Source organism: Tachyglossus aculeatus, chromosome 12, assembly GCF_015852505.1.
Source record: "Tachyglossus aculeatus isolate mTacAcu1 chromosome 12, mTacAcu1.pri, whole genome shotgun sequence".
NCBI lineage: Eukaryota > Metazoa > Chordata > Mammalia > Monotremata > Tachyglossidae > Tachyglossus > Tachyglossus aculeatus.
In genome coordinates this window covers 26,190,558-26,207,676 of record NC_052077.1, presented here as the reverse complement: position 1 = coordinate 26,207,676, position 17,119 = coordinate 26,190,558, and the positions used below count along the sequence as shown (strand labels likewise).

The 17,119-nt window shown below is 38.1% G+C and overlaps 1 protein-coding gene across 5 annotated transcripts in view; it reads right to left on the bottom strand.

Annotated features, from left to right (window-relative positions):
* Positions 1 to 17,119, bottom strand: part of GRIA2 (glutamate ionotropic receptor AMPA type subunit 2) — a 109,602-nt gene that overhangs the window by 7,964 nt on the left and 84,519 nt on the right. For all 5 annotated transcript variants that reach the window (XM_038754913.1, XM_038754912.1, XM_038754916.1 and 2 more), the window contains exon 12: positions 14,809 to 15,007. In XM_038754913.1, the coding sequence (XP_038610841.1) occupies positions 14,809 to 15,007 (199 nt within the window). The remainder of the gene's footprint in view (positions 1 to 14,808; positions 15,008 to 17,119) is intronic.

Below are 17,119 nucleotides of genomic sequence, written 5' to 3'. Positions count from 1 at the left end.
TAGGGAATTCTTAGTGTGGGCCAAGGAAAAACAATTTATAATGACAGGATGGAAGAAGATGTGAAACCCTTAAGCCAAATGGCAGAGAGCCTTTCTTCCTAGTGAGATTCCTGAGATTGTAGATCTGACTGTTCAAGGAAGCAGAGGAAACTCCATCTCCTGAAATATTTGACGTGGATGTTGGCAAACAGTGCTCTACCTCAATCTCATCTATTTCAATAAATCATTCAATGGTATTTATTAAGCACTTACTGTGTGCAGAGCACTGTACTAAGCACTTGGGAGAGTACAATATAACAGAGTTGGTAGACATGTTCCCTGCTCTTGAGGAGTTCACCATACACCCTTACCCATGTCTTCCTTCTTGTCTGGAATTCCTTTACTTTTCATGTATAACAGACCATTGCTTTGTCCTCTCTCTCCGTCTTCAAGGCCTTTTTCAAAACACATCTTCCCTAAGAGGCCTTCCCTGACTGATCCCTTTTTTTCCTCTACTCACTTTCCCTTCTCTGTATTCATTCATTCATTCAGTTGTATTTGAGTGCTTACTTTGTGCAGAGCACTGTACTAAGCGCTTGGGAAGTACAAGTTGGCAATATATAGAGACGGTCCCTACCCAACAACAGGCTCACTGTCTAGAAGGGGGAGACAGACAACAAAACAAAACATGTGGACAGGTGTCGTCATCAGAATAAATAGAATTAAAGCTAGATGCACATCATTAACAAAATAAATAGAATAGTAAATATGTACAAGTAAAATAAATAGAGTAATAAATCTGTACAAACATATATGTAAGTGCTGTGGGGAGGGGAAGGAGGTAGGGTTGGGGGGGATGAGGAGGAAGAGAGGAAAAAGGGGGCTCAGTCTGGGATGGCCTCCTGAAGGAGGTGAGCTCTCAGTAGGGCTTTGAAGGGACCCATTCTGTACCTCTTAAGCACTTTGATACCCCAGCCCCGCAGCACTTATGAAGTATCCTTATACTCTATTTCTCCCATTTGTAATATATTTTAATGTCTGTCTCCCCAACTACACTGTAAGCTCTCTGTGGTCAGGAATCATGCCTACCAACTCTATTATAGCGTACTTTCCCAAGCACTTTGTACAGTCCTTGGCACACAGTAAATACCTAATAAATAATTTATTGTTCAATTGATTGGTGTGTTCTACTTGAAGAAATGGACTAATAATGCATGTTGGAATTGTTCTCCTCAAGTGCCAAACATTCCACCCAGAGAACTGCTAATTGCTACAAGCTAAAATCCTCAATACTAAGCCAACGTTCATGCTCCCTTGCTACTCCTTTCCAAGCTCTACTTTGCTATAAGGACACAGCAGATGAACATAAACATTTTAAAAGACTATAAAAAGGAATATTGTTGCCAAGCTATACAAAGCCCCCATATCAACTGTACTTGGCTCTATGAGGCCCCCACTAATGTTGAAAGGAGTGTAAAATCAGCTTTGTAGGACTGCACAGGGCAAAAGTGTTATGAACAGATAGAAATCACTGAAATCACCAACCTGATCAAATGTACAACACCCTTGTTGCACACGATCTCTTACAAACTCTTCAGCATACAAAAGTAATTACCTCATTGAGAAATCGAAAACCTGAAGACCACAACCACTTAACAAAAAGGACGAGAGTAACCCAATTTACACTGCAGCCAAATCACAAGACTTACTCTTTTGCAGTCAAAGAGATAAAATAAATAAAGCAACAAGGAGAGTTTTGTTTAGTAAGGAAAGGAAAGGCAGTTTGCTCCACTTCTGGTATGTCAAGTTTGGATTTAGTGAAAAAGAAAAAGGTTGGATTCAACAAAGTAGCCAATACCACAGAAGTGGCTGCATGGAATTGTGATATTTATCATTCCTGGTTACATTAGCTCATATGCATTTTTGAGAGTCATATAGCTAATCACATAAAAGAAATCTTTGATAATGAAGTATTGTACCAACAAGCAGCTTATTTTACATTTCCCATTTCTCAGTTGTTTTATTTAGAACAGTGAATGAATTCTAAAACTCTCTTCCCCCTTTTCAGATTCTTAAACTGTATTCTTTAGAGATAACAGTTTATTATCAAAGGAGTTTCATAATTTTTGAGGGGGCTCCAAGCCAATTCTACTAAGGAACTCTATGGGTAGGGTCCTAAAAGAGATAACAGTCAACAAATGTACCATACCACTATGGTGTATATTAACAAGAACCAACTGCATTACAAAAAGCTAATGAGGATTGGACAAATTTTTCAGAAAATTCACTACATTCTGCAAGCACAATGATTATACACTAAAAAGTAAAGTTTTCTTCACAATACAGAGCACCGAGTGAGATCACAGGATACCAAAGATGCCATCATTCCTTCACTCACTCGTATTTATTAACTGCTTACTATGTACAGTGCACTGTACTAAGCGCTTGGGAGAGTACAATACAATAATAAACAGATCCATTCCCTGCCCACCATCATAATCATCATTTTCAAATGAAAGATGACACGAGCAAATATTAAAGTACCTCACTATTCTTTCTTAAGAGTCATTAAAATTCTAAGAGCTTCATAATAGCATGGCTGCTTAGATGAGAATAGGGAGTACCCTATATAATCCAATTTCTAGTGGATAATCATCATAAATCATCATTATCAGCACCAGAGACAGAATAAACTTTTTTGATGGTATTTGTTATGCACTTACAATGTGCCATGCCAAGTACTGGAGTTGGTTTAAGGTAACTGGGTTCGACCCAGTCCATCTGCCACATGGGGCTCACAGTCACAATCCCCACTTTACCAATGAGGTGACTGAGGCACAGAGAAGGTAAGTGACTTGCCGAAGACCATAAAGCAGACAAGTGGTGAACTAGAAGACTAGAACCCAGGTCCTTCTGACTCCCAGGCTGACTCTAGGCCACACAGACTCTCAAATCAGCACTGCCACTTGCCTGGTGTGTGTGTGTATACTTAGCCAGTCACTTAATTTTTTTGTGTCTCCATTTCTTCATCTCTAAAATGGGTATGAAATCCTTGTTTTTCCTCTCAGACTGTATGATAGGGATTGTGTCCAATTTGATACTTTTACATCCGCCCAAGTACATGGCACATAATCACTTAATAAACAGAATCATGACTACCATTAATAATAATAATAATAATAATGATTCAAGTGGGAAACAGCACCTTAGAAGCCCATATCCAAAAAAGATGTGGAAATGATTATAAACCCTTGTATATCAGTTCAATCTACTGCCTGTTAAGCCTGGAGCAAACAGGGAACACACTGGAAACTTTATACATAACCGAAGATCTTCACTAGCAATGAGAAGGTAGCTGCCATTACAAAATTCTGTCACCTAAACAGCACACTGAGCAAAACTATAACAATCGACAGAAACATAGAAAATCAAGGCAAGACCACCAACACTACCTTTGGGAACTTGCCAAGATATAATGCAGTGGCAGCCTTATACTGGGCTTCAGATCAAAGTGGAGGTGTCTGAACATGATTCAGAACAAGATTCTCCTCAGTTGTGAGATCTCGATCCCTCCCTGACAGATACCATATCCGACTCTTCAAGTAATTCCATCAGTGTCACTCAGGGCACATGCTCAACATGAAGCGTCAAGACAAGATCGTAAACAAAGAAGCCCTGAAATAGTAGTATTTCTTCCTCCGTTCAAGGCCCTGCTGAGAGCTCACCTCCTCCAGGAGGCCTTCCCAGACTGAGCCCCTTCCTTCCTCTCTCCCTTGTCCCCCTCTCCATCCCCCCATCTTACCTCCTTCCCTTCCCCACAGCACCTGTATATATGTATATATGGTTGTACATATTTATTACTCTATTTATTTATTCATTTATTTATTTTACTTGTACATTTCTATCCTATTTATTTTATTTTGTTGGTATGTTTGGTTCTGTTCTCTGTCTCCCCCTTTTAGACTGTGAGCCCACTGTTGGGTAGGGACTGTCTCTATGTGTTGCCAATTTGTACTTCCCAAGTGCTTAGTACAGTGCTCTGCACATAGTAAGCGCTCAATAAATACGATTGATTGATTGATTGATTGATAGTATATGCGAGGAGCATGTCAGTGTGACCCAGTTGCTGTATAGTGAGATGAAATTGGGCAGCCAAAAATAGGGGAAAGGAGGAAATGTTTTTAAGGATGTAGGATAAAACACCAGGTGTGGAGACAAATGTAACTGAGAGATCAGCATGGTGCACTGCAATGAGACTGTTAGCCCCACATGGGGCAGGGACTGTGTCCACACCGATTTGCTTGTATCAGCCCGAGCGCTTAGTACAGTGTCTGGCACATAGTTAAGTGCTTAACAGATACCATCAAAAAAAAAGAGAGAAGTAGCTCTTTTTAAGCAGATGCTTCAAGAACATCATGAGATAAAAAGGCAAAGTGAAAACAGCACTAAGCACTGCACAAATCCAAACAAACAACACTGTGTACTAGGTGTGGAGGATATATGAAGACATTAAAACAAATTGTGGACAGGTGCATTTATACATATCTCTATGGACATATCCATAAATTGTCCTAATGTCTGTCTCCCTCTCTTGCCTGTAAGCCCCTTGTGGGAAGAGAACATGTCTACCAAGATGAAGTGTGGGATCATGAATGACCTGTGGCAATCAGTTAACTTTTCCGTGCCTCAATCAGTTTTCTCATCTGTAAAATGGGTATTTAGCCTGTCAGCCCCATGCAGGACATGGACTTTGTGTTCTACTTTGTCATATAATTCATCATTAAAAACAAAATCAAATAGTATATGCAGACAACAAATTATTAGATGTTCTCGGGAAAACCATTCCTTAGATGTTTCATTTTTCCTACAGCTGCACAAAAGCAAAATAAATGTTCACCAATCAAAGTCTTTCCATGGAAAAAGAAAATATATCCCTCCCTGAATGCTCGACTCCCTGAAAGCATAATTCATCTGTGGAAAAATATTTAAGAAAACAGAAATAAAGCCAGGCTTGAGCTGCATATGATATTTTCATGAGAATCTAACTCACTTCCCTCCTGATTAATGCCTAGATTGAATAATTAAATGCAAGTCCAATGTATCCAAAATTGTTATATTCAGCTGTGATCAACAAAAAGAGGATTTTAATTCAATGTTATTTTTGTTAGTGCATGTTATTTTCTGTTAAATCCTCATTCACTTAAAAGAAAATCTAAATTGTAAAAAAAAACAAAGCTGTAACTCTTTGAAGCATTTCCAATCTAAAACTTTCAGGAGTTTATATTTCCTCTAAGGTAAAAAATATATATATATATATATATATAATAATACATAGAAAAGATGACGGCTATTAAAGGGGATATTTTCAACTTTCCATTTTAAAAAGTGATGAATTCCAGAATGATAGTGCTTTATAAAATTGAAAATTTAATAAAAAGGTAATAAATCATCATTTATTTCAAAAGTGAATTTAGACTTGTCACACAATATTTTATAAGTCATTTCATCACAGAAGCAGTGTGGCCTAATGGAAAGGGCATGCACCTGGAAATCAGAGGAACTGGGTTCTACTCAATCATATTTATTGTGGGCTTCTAATCCCAGCTATGCCAGTTTTCTGCTGTGTGATCTTGTACAAGTCACAAGACTCACTTTCCTCAACTATGCAATGGGGATTCAAAACTTGTTCTCCTGTCTACTTAGATTGTAAGCCCCACTGGGACAGAGTGTAAGCCCCACTGGGAAAGAGGCTGTGCCCAGCCTGATTAACTTGAATCTAGCCCAGTCCTTAGAAGAGTGCTTGACACATATTTAGTGTTAAACCAATACCATAATAATAAATAATCATAATAACAATAATCACTGGACAGTGGGTAGGGTGCAAGAGGACCACATAGAGACAGAGACAAGAATCGCTGCACCCAATCAATAGATATGGAAACTGATGTCCAGAAGGATAAGGGGCCCATGTTTAGTCTATCCATTTTACCATAATGCCTTGCCTTTCGGTAAATGGATAAATTCTCCCTAAAACAGATGGACTTTCCACTATCAAGTTCTTTTCCATGAATGCAAAAGTGCAATTGGATCTGTGTTGGAAGGATTGCAACATGCTTTAGGGAGGAAGTAAAATATAGAAGGACTTTTGGGAAAAGAGGAGAGAATGGTATAGGAGTAGGAAGTAAGCTGAGCAGAGCAAGAGAAAGGAGATGCATTTAGCAGCATAGGGAAACTTTCACTAGGCCTCTATTCCCAATTTACCCTTTTCTACTCCCTACTGCCCAAGATCATCTTTCAATCATGCAAAACCCAATATATCCTTCTTCCTCCTTTCTTTCCTTCCTTTGTATACCTTGTAGAGGATTGGAAAAATACAGAAATCAGACTCATCTTACATCTTAGAAGAACTGATGTAAGACTCAGAATTAAATTTGTGATCCAAAAAGATGGGTTGACTGAACTGTTTGTTCACATAAACCTAACAACATTATACATAGTTGGAACTCACTTTTCCAACTGAAAATGGAAATCTGGAGTGACAGCTTGGTCTGTATTCTTCAGCTATTGAAGACTTGAGGTTGGTATCATGTTTAAAGAACATTATTTGTTTTGCCTTTATCTTTTCCTCCCCTATTTCCCATTATCATAATTTATCTGTTTATTGTGTTCATTGGTGCAGCAAATTGTGCAATGGGATCTGAACCTACTACATTGACCAGACATGCCATGTGAGAAAAGGAAAACAGAAGATAGAATATCATTCAGAAGGGAGAAAAAAAATCTACTTTGTAGTGGAAAAGTTGAAGATAAAAAATTTCCAATAAAGTGTATAATGCAATGTATATTGGCTATGATGTTAGAAGCATGACTGTGCTTAGAATCATGCCTCCTGCTTCTTTTAGGTCTATGAACAAATAAAATATTATACCAGGATAAACACTATGATTTACTTTGCTCAATAGAGTCTGTCTTGATAGCATTTAAGCAGATTATTAAAAATATATTCCATGAATGCTTTACAAATAAAAGACTATTTTTTATGTTTCCATCATAATGGTTTAAACATGTGCATTTGTTCTTTAGAGTGCATGCAATACATGTCTATCTTTTCATTTGTTCACCTTTTCCTTTTTCAGCTGACATACATTGTGTTAATTCCAGGCTCTCTGACATTTTAAAGAAGGTAAATCTCCAACAAAGTTCCAGGACAAGTTGGGTCTAAATTTTAAATTGCCTAAAGCATGTTCTTCTAAGGGAAGTGTGAAATTATGTGGATCCTTTCTTTTTTACTGCTTAAATTTCTGTTCAAATGATTCCCTTAATCGAAAACAATACTCCTTTCCCATGACAAATTGCCTAATTCTTTTGTCCTTATTGTACACAGATGCTGCAATTTCACTTGTCCAAACTCCTCTGGGTTTGAAAAGGTGACAGATGAATTCCTGCTGTTCACTTCACAATTGAATTAACAATCAATTTCACCAGATTCCTTTTGGAAGCAAATAAAGTGGGGTTTGAGACAAAACAGCCCTTGAGAAAAGTGATCCTTAATGAATCCCCTTCTATTCTCCATCTAAACCAATGCCCTTGGAGAACGCATGCACTCCCATGGCTTCCTAAATTATCCTCTTCAGCCTGACTGCTCTCCTCTGCACTCTTTCATTTCCTCCTGCCTTCAGGATCTCTCTACTTGACTGTCTTATTGACAACTCAAACCTAACATGTCTAAAACAAAACTCCTTATCTTCCCACCCGAGCAACATCCTCTCTCTGACTTTCCCATCCCTACAGACAGTACCACCATCCTTCAGCTCATAACCTTGGCATTATCCTCAGACTCATCTCTGTCATTCAACCCACGCATGCAATCTGTCACCAAATCCTGTCTGTTCAACCTTCACAACATTGTAAGAATACAACCTGTCCTTTCCATCTGAACTGCTACTATACTGTTCCAAGCAATTATATTTCCATCATAATGTCTTGTGGGTACAGCATTAAGATAAAATTCTTGTGCTTACAAGTGGATGCTATCTAGTGGGGATAAGTTTTGGTCAAACTTCCCAGGGCTTTTGGTATTCTAGTTAGTTTCCCTCAATTATTATTATTATGGTATTTATTAAATGCTTACTACATGCCAGGCACTGTTCTAAGCGCTGGCGTAGATACAAGGTAATCGGGTTGTCCTACGTGGGGCTCACAGTCTTAATCCCCATTTTACAGATGAGGTAACAGGCACAGAGAGGTTAAATGGCTTGCCCAAGGTCACCCAGCGGACAAGTTGCTGAGGCAGGATTAGAACACATGTCCTCTGATTCCCAGGCCTGGGCTCTTTCCACGAAGCCACCCTACTTCTCTAGCCAGTAAGATCCTTGTGGGCAGGGAATGTGATTACTGTTATATTCTACTCTCCCAAATGTTTAATACAGTGCTCTGCATGCACACAATAAGTGCTTAATAAATACGATTGACTGATTATTGTATCCCATTTGACTATGTATCAGCCTTCCTCACTGACATTCCTGCCTCCTATCCACGCTTCAGTCTGCTGCCCAGATTATTTTTTAAAGAAATGTTCAGCCCACATCTCCCCTCACCTCCACCTTGCCCATCCACCTCCTACCTCAAACAGAAAAAACTTACCATCGGTTTTAAAGCATTCAATCAGTTTGCCTACTCTTATCTTACCTCATTCATGTCCTAGCACAATTCAGTCCACACACTTCATTCCTCTAACACCAACCTATTTACTAATCCACAATCAGATCTATCTTGCCACAGACCCATCACCCATGTTCTCCCTCTGGCCTGGAACTCCTTCCCCCTTCCATGTCCACTCCATGTCCTCTCTTCCCACCTCTAAAGCCTTATTAAAATTACATCTCCTCGAAGATGCCTTCCTTGATGAAGAATTCATATCTCCTACTCCCTCTCCCATTTATGTCACTTATGCACTTGGATCTTTACTCTTTAAACACTTGGTATTCAACCCACCCTCAGCCCCACAGCACTTATGTACATATCCACTATTTATTTTAATGTCTGCCTCTGCCTAGACTGTATGGTCCTTGAAGCAGAGTTTGTGTTAACCACTCCCAAGTTCTCAATACAGTAAGTGCTCAATAAATGCCATTGATTGATTGAAAATATGCCCTTGCCAAAGGAGAGATGGGGAGAGGGCAAGTAGTTGGTTTTGGGGGTGGGGGGGGTTGGGGGGGAGCGCACAAGCTCAAGGTGGCTTTCCAAAAGTCTCTTCCTCTTGCCAATAGGCCAGGAGGGACTGAGGTCCAGGAAGCTTTCGTTAGCTATTTGAAATGGTAATAATCCACAATACAGTTATAACATTCTTGTGCTATTATTCTTGGCCATGGTTTTTTCTGGCTGGCATTTTATAGACTGGCCAAGGGCTTGAATTCACAGACTTTTAACAGAGAATTGTGGGGTGGTGTTCCTAAGAGAGTAGATAACTTCAGTCTGCCACTATTCTGCCAGCTCTAAGAAATACCCCTTCTGTAAACATGCCAGCTTTTCACAGTCCAAGAAAGTGATACTGAGTGTGACCTGAACTCACAATAATAGTATACAAGGGGAATAGAGGCCCCTCCTTTTTCTTCCCTTGTCCTGATAAGAGAGTGATTTGGGGGCATTTGGCAGGGTGAGTCCAAAATACTTTGCCATGGAGTGGCATGGTTAACTTAGTGCCTGCAAGAGATAGAAGGCAAGACCCTTCAAGATGCCCACTAGGGTACCATTTTCTTCATGAAGGCCCAAGCTCAATAGCGATCAGGTGCAAATTTCACTTTCTTTACTAGTAAATTTACCATTTGTTCTGATCATGGGAGTGGCAGAAATGAGAGCAAGACTATGAAACCCAAGCGAGGGAAATGTAAGTAAATACCATTTGGCTCATTTCATAATTCTAACTTTTTTTAACATTTTAGGCCTAACGTTAGTTAGAATGGGACCATATTGGTCTCCTCATCAAACTCCACCAGAGATATATTCAGCTAAACCATTTTCTTCCTCTAGACAGTAAGCTCACTATGGGCAGGGAACAAGTCTTCTAATTCTGTTGCATTTTACTGTAATGTGCTGTACATAGTAAGTACTCAGTAAATAACATTGACTGATTTGATACCATATTCATTCCTCCTTCCATCATAAGAATGTGTCCAGAACTGAGAAAAATGAATCCTAATTCCTTTCTTAATATGTTCAATAATTAGGTGAAAGAATGACCATCAGAATCTCCAAAGCTTTCCTCTCTCTGCACTGAAAATCCAGCCAAAAGTCAGCTGAAACTTCCATCAAAGACAGTTGGCAGAGTCCCTCCCAAGCTTAGTAAATGTCTTTAGCGATTCAGTGTCATCCTATTTCTCTGTAGAACGGGAAAGGAAAGGAAAATTGAGTTGTTAAAAGGGTAAAGAACTGCAAAACCCAGGGGTTATTTAAGCTGATTCAGAGTTGCTTTTTTAAGGAAGTCAAGCTTTCCAGTGTCTCCAAGCTGAATAGACTGCAGAGATCAACTGCTCTCGGATCTTACAAGTTTGATCCAATTTTCAAAAGTCATTTGAATTTGGGTAGTTTTTTGGCAATTTAGCACTCTGTCAGAAGATGAAATAAGGCCCCAAATTACCAACAATTCATTCTGATCATTTCCTATATAAAATATAGATGTAAGACGATGTGACCTTGAAATATATGGGGACCATACAAGTTCAGTTGTATGTCAAAAAGACATATTAAACTCTTTGATTAGGGTTGAGCTAAGAGAACAAATCATTCTCAGAAACTCATGATAATTTATTTTTTCTACTAGATTCATCCTTGACTTGAGAAATTCAAAATGCCTTTCAGACATGGAATTTCCACTAGATTGTAAGATTCTTGAGGACAGAGATTGTCTTTACCAGATCTAGTTTATTGGACACTCCCATATTATACTCTTCTAACATCTTATTTCAGAGCTCTGCACACAGTAAGTGCTAAATAAACACCATTGATTGATTAATTCACCAGGGTTTATTTATTGATGGCCACCTTTGGAAAGAGAAAAAAGCTAATCCAATTCTCATCTGATATTAGTCTATTGGAGCCTCCCTCATTCCAGTTTGGAGTGTGAAGTTAGGAAACAGTTGGGTCAAAATTTAGAGTAAGACCATGGCAGAACAACATTATAGCTCCTAATTTCAGTCCAACTGTTTTATTCATCAGTCTTATTAGAAGTTATTTGATTTCTACATCTCAGGTTCCAAATATCTGCCAAAGAATAAAAACAAATGTCCCACATGTGGAACTTTCTGGAATGATTAAATGATAATTCTTGTTCTAGGTGAGGATGGAAAGGTAACATGGAAACTGTGTTATTGGAAAATAATTTAGAAATAATAGTCATAACAATTAACTACTGTTTAGTAGAGAGGGCAAAATAAAAAGAGAGTAACAGCCCCTACACATGAAAAACAATAGTTACTAAAATATAGCAGATGGCAAATTTTAATTCCAGTGTTCTCATCTGTCATGGGCCTGTAAAAATACATACTATATATATATATATATATATATATATATATGTATATATATGTATACATATATATATATTGGGTTTGGTTCTCATCATCTCCTCCACCCTTATGGTGAATAAGTTATGAAAACAAACTTCAGGAACAGAGACATTGCATAAGACAGTATGTTTGTGCTAAGAGGAAGAATCATTTCCCTGAACCTCACACCTGCAAACGTTGGTGTTTTAGCTCTCCTCACGTCCACAATTGCTTTGAATGCCTTAGACTGTGAATGGCAAAGATCATTTTGATCTAAAGGAGTGAAAGAGAGAGTATGGCAGAACTCTGCCCATCAATTCTCCCAGCATGTACCAATTCTTCTAAACCTCTCTGGGGAGTGGATTGTCCCATGGACATTTAGAGTTCAAAACAAAACATGGCCTGCTAGAAATGAACAAGAAACTGAGCAAGACTAAGGAGTTCAGTGGTCTCTGTTCCATGTGGCCAATATTCTTAAGCAGATCGACATCTTCACTGAATGAAATTTCCTTATAGTTTCCCAGAATTGCTCCATGCCTCATGCCAACTATCTGGAGTAGGAACAGTTGTTTACAGAACAAAATGTTAATACCCTTACCATCCTCTTTCCAAAAGAGTTTAGCATCACCTTAGCTGGGCAGTGGGACAATTATAAATTCTAAAATAAATTAAATTAAAACGGCCTGAATAAAACATGACAAACAGAAAATATGGTTTCAGTGTGGAATTCCAACCGAAAATCATACATTATTCTCAATTATCATATCGTATTTGTCTAATTAATAATGAATTCCCAAACACGCAATGGAAGTATATCCTGGATGTGATCTATCTTCCAGGTGAGTATTATAGCTTCAACACTAATCTTATAATAGTGAAAGTAAGATTTGCAGTGGAATCCAAAGCTGCTCTGAACATCTTGAAATTCATTCATTTTTATACTTGAATTCTCACATCTTCAGAGAACCATCATGGCCTAGTGGAAAGGGTATGGACCTGGGATTCAGAGACTGGGTTCTAATCCCAGCCCTTTCTCTTGTTTGTGTGTGACACTGGGCATGTCCCATGTGGGACGGGACTGGATTTGACGTAGTTATTGTGTAACTACCCCAGCACATAGAACAGTGTGCAGCAATAATAGTATTGTCATTATTATTATGATCACCATGGTACAAAGAATCCCCATCTGTTCCTGCATATTTAAACCTTTGCTACCCAGATTATTCCAAATCCCTTTCCAGCTTCCTGATTTAGGATGGGGGTTGAGGGGTTAGCCAGACCTAGGGCAGAGGCTGCATAGCAGAATTAGACAGTGAATAACTGCAGATGAGTTTACCAGATCCTACTCTGCCACTTGCACAACTCAGCCCAATTCGGTTCCTGAACCCAAATTTCTGGAGAAAGTGGCTTCCTCCTCTAGAGTAGTCTAGGCTAAGTAAAAACACCTTCACCAGGAAGGTGAAGGCCCCAGAGCAAAATGAGGGACTCTGGCATTGCTGGAAGGGTCAGAGCTTTCAGCCCACCTGAGTGTACTGTCAGCAGCCTCAGCATCTACATGTGGAGCTGATAAAGGACAACATGGGTGACAGGGTTCAAGCCATCCACCAGGAGAGACCCCTGGGGTGGGAGCATTATCAGAAATAATGCACAGCTCGGCATACCTTAAAGAGTCTGGTAAATTAGAAAACTACAATTTTTTCTACAATTCCAGTATGAAATTCAATAGGCATAGTCACTGGGAGTGGGGATGGGGAGGGGGGACAGAGAGGGGTAGTTAGATGAAAAGGGAAATAGTTGTTAGGTAAAAGATCAATCTGTGGGTCACAATCAACGTCAAACTGAGCATGAGTCGTCTCATGTTCCAAAGCAGTGAAATGTGATTATGAAAATGATATAAATAGATAAAACCAAGGAATTGGCGTTGCCTGGCACAGCAAAGAGAAGCATTAGTGGTGATGATAATTGTCAGGAATTTAAAGGATCTTTAAGAAGACAAAGACTAGTTATGTTCTCTTTGCCCACAGACTCCAGAAGAGAAGCAGCCCTTTTGCCTAGTACATAGAGCAGTGTGGATAGAGCAGCGTGGCATAGTAGATAGAGCATGGCTCTGGGTTCTAATTTTGGCTCCACCACTTGTCTACTGTGCGACCTAGGCACATCACAACTTCTCTGTGCCTCAGTTACCTCATCTGTAAAATAGGGATTGACTGTGAGCCTCTTGTGGACATGGACTGTGTCCAAACCTGATTAGCTTGTTTCTACCCCAGAGCTTAGTACAGTGTCTTGCACATAGTAAGCACCTAACAAATACCATTAAAAACCCAAGAGGAAATTGCTCATATTGTAGCATGAGTATTCAGTTGAACATTAGGAAAGCATGTTCAGCATGGTAAATATTTGCTTAGGATATTGAGGAAGGTTATGGAATTTTCATCACTGAAAGCATCATTATCCTGGATAGTCTAGTCATAAACTCCTTGGCTTCTGGGGCCTGGACCATATTCCCACTCATCAACCTCAATCATTTGATGAAATATTATATATCGATACCCATGGGATCATTCAATCAAAACTAGCTAAGACATTAATTAATGGAGGAAATAATAAGGGGAACCTGGAAATACATTTTCAACAAAAAAAAACCCTGCCGATGTAATTCTCTTAATGCGGAGATCCCAGAAAAATGCCACCATTCCAAACCTAGTCCTTATAAACCAATCAAGTTGTAGGATTGTTTATTAGGTTACCCATTTTAGGAGCTGGTCCTTCTAGATATTCATCAATGTCAGAAAGGTGACACTGCAAGCTAAATATTAAACTTGAAATACGCATCTGATTTCAGAAAATATCATTTGGAGAGAGGATTGCAGTGAAGAATTATAACATCCGGACACAGTAAGCATTCAATACCATTGATTGCTTCATTATACCATGAACATTATTGTGTTATAATAAAAGCTTAACACATTTCAAGACCGATTTCTACACATTACAGTACTAATTGACTGATATTAATCTTCTGGATCATTCCTGTGAAGCAATAAAATCCAATCTAAATATATATGCTACAGTTTGCTTGAAACATCAAACAATTCAATTTCAATATGTCTAACTGGGGATAAAAAGGTAAGCCAGCATTTACTAGGGAAAGACATGTGTATGAAGTAGGGATTCCAGCTAGCTTTACTTTCTCATACAAACCTTTCATTACAACATAGGAACAAAAGAGTAAGTGGGTTAAGAATTTAAGACCAACATTGGAAGCTATGAAAGCAGAATTTCTTACCCTAAAGAACTCTTTTGTGGAGCCAGAGTCTAATGTCCCATAAGCAATTTCTGTTTGCTTAGAAAGGTCCTCAGCACTTTCAATAGGAGACACCATCCTCTCTACCGTCAGGAAGGCAGCTAAGTTAGCCGTGTAGGATGAGATTATAATCAGGGTAAAGAACCACCATACACCTCCAACAATGCGCCCAGACAGGGATCTAATAACAAGTATGAAATGGATTTGTAAAATGAAATGAATGTCCTAATAGGAACAAAAATTATCACTTTTTTGCAAATGCTGAATTACATTATAAGGGAATTCTTCTGATTTTCTTTTTAGGCATCTCAGCTTTCTATAAAACCAAAAATTACCAAAACACTTTGTTGCCTAACTAGGAGATAAATTCTGCTAGCTCTACAAATGTAACTGTAAATCATGGTCCAATATTTCTAAACTGTAAATTACTTGTGGTCAGGGAACATGTCTACCTTCTCTATTGTAGTGTATTCTCAAAAGCGCTTAGCACAGTGCTCTGCAGACTGTAAGCACTAAATAAATACCATTGATTGATGTTTGACTTCGGGTCTGTGACTTCCGTGAAATACAGCTGTTCAAATGCTGAACCAGTTTAATTCACTAAACTCTCATGCAAACTGTTTCAAATGTCTGTCAATAACAACAGAAAACCTGGACAAGAGAGTCAGAGATTACCAGTATATTCCAGTACAAAGTTATAATTAAAACCACTTGTTGCATAATATTTTGAGGTTATCTTCAGGAAATATTTAGACTAAGATCTGTATCCATCAATGATCTATAAAGCTGTTGGCCCCAGTAGACTGAACTAGGCTATGTTGAGTTGAGGCAGTTTGATGGGTAGGTGAGTATCAATTTTAAAAATATCACCAAAAGATCTGAAGTAGTTTTCTAAAGTGCAATTGCTGAACAGTGTTGGAGACAGAACATGAAACAAACTGATACTACAAGCAAAGCATGTGATATCCTTAAAATAATAATTTGATGCTTTAACTTCAGTAGATGGGCTGCTATAGACCTTTTCTTTTGCACCTCCTGCTTAAGAAAAAAAAAAGGAAGAAAACAGAAAAAACTCAAGGAAAACCATGTTAAACATTTTCTAGAACTTAAAAGTATAGAGATTCATCTTAAGGAAAAAGCATACAAAACAGGAAAATCACAAACCTGGTGAGGTTGTAAATCAATTTTGAGTAATATAAAAAGTCCTGTCAACTAGTAATGGGTTTTCAAATCATTAAATTAAAAAAAGGTTAAACAGAGACATAGATGGAGCTATACTGGTTTGAACAATTAAGCAGGAATCTAAGTGAATTTGAGACAGATGATATTCATCAAGCTAATATATCAAATATTTCATTGTTTTCCAGACAGAGTTTTCTTGAGCAATTAGGTTCTTCTCAATTGGGCAGACAGGAGATTTCATAGACAATGCCAGCCTTAAAGGGGAATGGAGTATGGTAAGGGGAATGGAGAAAGATTTTTTTTTCAAAACATCAGATTTTCACAATGGAGTGACCTAACCCCTCAAGAAAAGACTGTTTTTGTTAACATAGTCTGCAAAAGTCATTATGTAAAGCATGACACTTTTATTGTCCTTCATTAATTAAGGAGACAAGAGTCAAGACATAGTAGGTAAGCTGTTCTGTTTCAAAAGCAAAGCCCTAAAATTGACTAATTAAGCCTACACTCAGGTAGCTTTAAGGAAAACTTGAAGTGTGCATACTAAAGAAGGCTTGAAAAATAAAACAATGGGTGTAATAAACTATAGATTCTTCCTAGTCAGGTGTTAGAACAAGTGTTTTCGCTAAATTTTGTGAGATCTATTATTTGAACACAATACTGCTAAAGTGCTCATTATGTACCTCATAACCACTGAAGATTTAATAGTATGGTAAGTAATGTCTTTTGTTACAGGGCAAAGAGCACTTGATTATTTGTATCCCTTAAACCAAAATTGGTATTGCATGGAAATTAGTTTTGACTTTATGTAATCACAGTCAACTACCAATGGCAAGGAATAATTTCCCTTTCCCAATAATTTCCCTTTATTGTTATTTGGAACACAGCATTTAATCTGTTCTAATCAAAAATTACTTTTTCAACAATGCAGACCAAATTTTTATCAAGAAATCTCTAAGAAAAATTTGAAATATGCATATAAAAAGGAATGGAAAAAATACATATACACATGTATATATGCATATAGTAGAAAAAAGAAAACATTGGGCATAATAGCTTTGAATCTTTAAAATACATTTAGCTAACTAATCTGCAAAAGCCCACATATAATCAA